Source organism: Pteropus vampyrus, unplaced genomic scaffold, assembly GCF_000151845.1.
Source record: "Pteropus vampyrus isolate Shadow unplaced genomic scaffold, Pvam_2.0 Scaffold394, whole genome shotgun sequence".
Classification (NCBI taxonomy): domain Eukaryota; kingdom Metazoa; phylum Chordata; class Mammalia; order Chiroptera; family Pteropodidae; genus Pteropus; species Pteropus vampyrus.
In genome coordinates this window covers 2,428,910-2,435,150 of record NW_011889175.1, presented here as the reverse complement: position 1 = coordinate 2,435,150, position 6,241 = coordinate 2,428,910, and the positions used below count along the sequence as shown (strand labels likewise).

At 34.4% G+C, this 6,241-nt stretch overlaps 1 protein-coding gene across 1 annotated transcript in view; it reads right to left on the bottom strand.

Annotated features, from left to right (window-relative positions):
• Window positions 1-289: 289 nt before the first annotated feature.
• The window catches only part of LOC105305779 (beta-2-syntrophin), a 52,297-nt gene continuing 46,345 nt past the window's right edge, over window positions 290-6,241 (bottom strand). Inside the window, exon 4 of the mRNA XM_011380581.2 lies at window positions 290-461. Within this exon, the coding sequence (XP_011378883.2) occupies window positions 315-461 (147 nt within the window). The 3' untranslated portion in view covers window positions 290-314. The remainder of the gene's footprint in view (window positions 462-6,241) is intronic.

Below are 6,241 nucleotides of genomic sequence, written 5' to 3'. Positions count from 1 at the left end.
TTTTCTTGTCAGAGTCAATAAAGTAAAGGAAAAAAAATACTACTTATCTTCATGACTAAGCAAACCTTGGAGGAAGCAATTAGGAAGCTGCTTCAACTTAAAAATGCACACAAAAATACTAATGACAGAAACCATTTATTCTGAGCTAGGAGAGGCGAAGTAATCAATAAGGTTGGAAAAAAAAAAGTCTTTGTCTAAATCAACTATATCAGCTACTTAAATGCTATTTTAGGCACTTAATAGAATTCACTTTAAAATTCTTTAGAAGATTTAGAGTAAGATAGATATTTTATTTTATGTTTTTGTCTTTTGTCTTACCTTGTGGCAACAAGAGGGTAGCTGTGACATGGTGATGCCCAGGCATCCCTTGTCCATGGCATACAGTCATAAAGCAGCAAATCCTTCTCAGTCACAGCCATGAGAACAGGTCTCCATTGTTGTCTTCCACCATCTAGTTTTGCCTGTTCCAATGGTGAAATCCAGAAAGCAGAGCTAACTATAACGATATGTATTTGTAAAAGTCCCTTAAATGAAGGTTTAACATAGGGGGTCTCCATTTTGTTTCCCCATCTCAAAAGACTTGAGAAACAGGGAACATCCCATCAGGTTCCTTCCCAAGGGCAGGGGTTCATTGGGAGGTATGAGGTGGATTGTGTAGTTTGAAAAAGCTCAACCTGAGTAAGTTACAGATATTATCTAGTGATATGACAGTTTTTTCCCATTCTATAATAACTAATTATCACCAATTCTGATTAAATACACACTAATCTGTTAAAATTCATAATGATGTTAGTGTATCTGATGTAAGAGAAACATCATCTAAGAGAGAAACAAAATTCTACCACCAAATAAGTCTGCATAATCTAAACATCAGTGTTTTTCAAATATTTTTTGTCGACCTATAATAAGAAATATACTTTACATTGCAACCTAATATACACTTATGTAAATAACTGAATGAAAAATTTCCAAAATAACACAATCCCTATATTTTATGCAGTGTACTCTGATAATGTCTATTCTATTTTTTTTTAAATGCTGATGACCTACTATGTTGTATTTTGGAAAACACTCATATAAACTATTGTCAGACTTCTCCATTACACTTTCGGAAGTTTATGTTTCAGTTTCAAATATGCCATTGCATTTACTTGCATAAAGCTCCAGTTACCTCTGTGAGGAGTTAAAAATGTCGGAAAACAACCACTGTTTATCCATATTGTCAAGGATCCAAAGCCAAAAAGCAAAAGCCTGTGTTCAAGAAAAGCTCTGGTATCATCAAAACATCTGCCCTCGTGAGGTAAGAACTTTGAGCAGAGAATGCTTAACAATGGTTTCTGAACACTGAACGTTCAGCTCACTATCACTGGTGGGTGGCTTCAAGAAGGATCCAAATTGATGAATCACTTGTCTCTTAAAGAGTTGTCTCCAGAGCCACTTTTTAGTTTCTTCTCCTCAGTGACTTCTGAAGATAATTTGAACATGTCAGAGTACCTTAAGAATACATCTATAGTCTGAAAAGCGGTGGTTCAGTTCTGTATTATAATATCTATCACCAGGACTCTTTTCTCTTAGCTGGAGCCACAAGCTGATCCCAGGAGTGGGAAATGAATTCCAGCTATTGTAGGGACCCTTGTTCTACCATATGCTAAAAGCATAAAATATATGACCTGACTTGGAGAATTCAAGCAAGGTATTGTAGAAATGATTACATTTTCTTATTGGCAAACCCAAGTTTTCTAAGACTTCTATATTAGTCTATGAGTAACTCTGTAATATCTAGAGGGAGACTATCAGCTCTAAAGAGGTTCTCTTAGATTCTTATATTTTTGGGTCATAGACACCCCAAAGGGATTTCTAGTTTATGTGCACTAATAAGTCTGTGTCTGAGATTGTTATAAGTAATATTTCAATAGGGAAAATAATGAAAAATCTATCCTCCCAAAAGGTTCAAATGATAATCTGATTTTTAAAAATTAATTTTCCTTTGTATTATAAGGGAGCTAGTTTGAAGGCTAGATCAGAGCATATTTATTTGGAAAACCTAAATTAAATGTATTTCTTCCCAAAGAAGATATTTTAGGCTCTAAAAACAAAACAAAACAAAAAACTGCTAATGGCAATAAAAGCAATAACCAATTTCAAGAGAGAAAACGTTTTGTTCAATTCATTTTTAAAAAGTGTTTATTCTTTAGCTCTCTTGAGTCCTTATTTTTGGAAAATATCTTTTTCCTCTTCTATTTACCACTGGGGGAAATTTAAACTGCAATTTAAGACATTCTGTTTATCTATTTGCCTTAACTTATAAAGATACTGTTTGCTTTCACTGGAATCAAAATGCTACCTGCTATATATAGCATGTGTTTTCAGTTGTATCAGTGCAAGCAGCCTTGGGGCTCCACTATTCAGTTTTTGGCTGGAGAAAAAAGGGATACTAATGTTAGGGTTCTGGTTTGTTTGTGTTTCAACACCCACACATGCATACACATGCATACACTCTGGGCCAACAAGAACCTTCTACAAATTTTATTTTCTAATAAATAGAGTTCGATAACACTAACATGAAAAAATACTAATAGTTATTAGTCATTCCTTAAATATTTTTATCTTATAAATCTTTTTGACAGGTGATGTACTTCTGTTATTTTTATAAAAGAAAACAAAGAAGCAAACATTAAATAAACCATTTCACTAATCCTAATTTGAATCTTTACATATTTGGGGAATTATCAGGGACAAAGTCGAAACTATAGAAACAAAGCCTTCTTTGGCTGACTTGGCTTTTCTAATTTATACTCAAACGCTTAAAAATACTGCTTTTATAGGTAATACATGTCCCCCCATTTGGAGTACTTAAAATTACCCTTAAAGTATATAACCAACTAAAAGGTAAACTATCAGTCACAGAAAAATCAGTATCAAAAAAGAAGGCTGAAGTCCCTATGCACAGAACAGATGATCTCTCAGTTATCAAATATCTGTATTATAGGTCTTACTTGTTTTAAACAAACTCAATTTATGACATTGTGAAATAACAAAAAAGATAAATTAAGGAGAAATCATTTAAAGATTCTTTCTTATCTGCCCCAAATGACTCTTTTCTAAATATAAATGAAAAAGCTTCATTTACATGCAAGCTTTTCAGGAGGTACACCTCTTGCCAAAAGAAATGCTTACCTATATTAAACAGATTACATGATCTGAAATTATCTTGACCATTTTTACACTCATAAAAGAATCTTAGAGTCATAAATGGGTTCTACTTTTATCAGATACATAAGTTCATTATAATACATCTGAGAAATACATCCAATTTTGATTCATTATAATACATCTGAGAAATACATCCAATTTTGCTTGAACACCTTATTCTGAGAGTGATATTTGATTTGGGTAACCCAAACACCTACTTCAAAAAAGTAAAAAACAAGAGTATTTTAGAAATAGCTCTTTGAATTAGTTCAGTGGTACTATTTTTAAAGTGGTTGAAACTTTTCTACTTAGTATTATTTCCTAACCCTGAGTTGTATCGTTGGACAATATTTTATAAAAAGTGACTTGGTTGCTTGCTCTTCATATATATGTAAACAAAAAGAAAAAAATTACTGAGCATCTATTACATATAAAGCATTAGGCTAAGTTCTCTGGGGCAAAAAAACACTTGGAAAAAGTGTGTTCCTGTCTTCCAAGAGCTCACAATTGAGTAAAGGAAATATAATATGGTCCATAAAAGACAGATTGTGATGAACTGGTGGCTTTATTTTTCTCCTTTCTACTAGTCTATATGTATCATAGATCAAATTAAGTTCACTTTAAAAGTCTGGCAACTCTCATACATTACTGGTGGGAATCTAAATTAGTTCAAACCTGATGGAAGGCAATATGGCAATATTTATCAAAATTACAAAGGCATATACCCTTTGTGGTAGTGTAAAAATATGTCTGCTGATTCTTTACTACTCTTCTCTTTAAGAGGTGAAGTCCTTGCATGTAGGCTGGACTTAGCAACTCTCTTCTAGTGAAAAGAACAAAGCAGTCATAAAGGACACTGTAGCTTCCATCTTGTTTTCTCTCTCAGATCACTAGCTCTGGAAAAAATCGGCAGCCATGTCTTGAGGACATTCAGGCAACCCCGTGGAAAGGCCTACATGGCTAAGAACTAAAGACTTTTACCAACAGATAGCAAGAAACTGAGGCCTCCTGCCAACAGCCATGTGAATGAATCATGCTGGAAGTGGCCCTGCCAACCCGAGTTGAGCCCTCGGATGACTGCTACGCTGGCTGACAGCTTGACTAAAACTTCATGAGGTATCCTGAGCCAGAATCACCCAGTTAAACCATAACCAGATTCCTGATCCTTAGAAACTAAGCAGTAGATAACTGATACACCCTTTGACTCAGCACTTCTGGGTTTATCCTACGGGTAAAGAAATATCTCCTGCTCTCTGAACTCTCCAAATTCAGGACCTGATGCAAATTTTTGGATAAATCCCTTTCTAACCAAAGTTTTACTACTCAGTAACACAAACTTAAGAACCAAATATATTCAGATAATGTTGGTTCCCTTGCTTTCTGATCTATTTGAGCTCTGGAACCAAAGAGTTTGGATAGCAATCTGTAAAAGGACAAACTATGAGGTTCTTTATTATAGCATCATATGTAATAGCAAAAGATTATAACAACAAAACTGGACGAATGCTTATTTAATTATAGCCACACAGTGGAAAACTATACAGTTGGAAAAAAGAATGGCCTCTGTTCATTGATATGGAAAGCTGTCCAGGAAATACTGCTTAATGAAAAAAAAAAAAGAACAAAATAATATGCTATCATGTAATATAAGAGAGAAAAAGAAAGATATGTTCATATCTACTTTTATTTGCACAGAGAAACTCTCAAAAAAATCACTAGATAATAATAAAATTAATGACCTCTCTGGGAAAAAGGGGGTCGGAATTCGGTGGATGGGGGACAAGACAGGAAGGAAAGTAAAACTTTTCACCTCTGATTTTTGAACCATGTGAATGTATTAGTATATTGCCTTTTTAAAATCAGGAAGATTGCTGAGGGCATGGAACACTTACTACAATAGAGCTTTTCAACCAGTACATAAAAATACAGAAACAATGATAAACATAACTAAAATACTAAAACTTTCACAAGTTATAAATACTTATATCATGATTTTCATTAGTTTCTCTGCTTATTTATTCTAATTATGCTTCCTAGAAATCATCACAGTAGTAATCCTGTGTTCTAATTTATCATAATTATTATTTGAAACACTCATAAAATTTCAGAGCTGAAAAAAAATAGTAGAGTCCAAAATTAATCTACCACACAATCACCAAAAGCTACTAAACGAGACTGCCAATCCTGGTGACTGATCTATCAAATCGGAATCCTGTTGCGGTGCATGATAAAGGGCCAGACCTGGGAAACTCTCTAAGACAAAAGAACAAAACCTTCTAGGGCTGATACTGACGCAATCCCTGCCCCCTCACACATACATGAGGGAACCAGTATCAAAGAAATGAAGAAAATTTTAAAAAGATCTAAAACCAGTGAAAAACAAAACTAGCACTTAAACAATCATCTCTGAACCCCAAGTCCAATCATCTATTTTAGCTCTTTCTAGCCCAGTTGACAGTGAAGAATCTGAAAGAAAAAGTATGGACCATAATGTCACGTACAACCTTTAGTCTCCCTTTCGTCAAACTTGGGATCTAAAATAACTCGGAGTATGTTCTTCCTTTCCCTTCAACCCATATCCAATTAGGTTTACTTGTTTCTCTTCTCTTCATTTTTCAATTGTGGAAGATAAATTGTGGAAGACATTTGTCCAATGGCTTGTAAAATATTTTCTATATTTATACTTTTCCCGGAGCAGAGGAGTAAGACTGCTGTTCCTGAAACTCTGTCAATGGACCAGCACAGGGTTAGGAAACTATGACCTGTGGGCTGAACGCAGCCCACTACCGGTTTTTACAAATATTTACTGAAATACAGCCACACCTATTCATTTTCATATTGTCTATGACTATTTTCCTGCTACAGCGGCAGAGTCAGGAAGTTGTGACACTATCTGGCCCTTTGCAGAAACAGTTTGCTGATCCTGTTCTAAAATCATGAAAATGATCCTCTGTCATTAAGAACATAGATCGTGATAAGAACATCGTTTTATACTGTGATGATGATTATCATGACAGTCAATTCTTCCCACGAAGGTGATAATTAACAA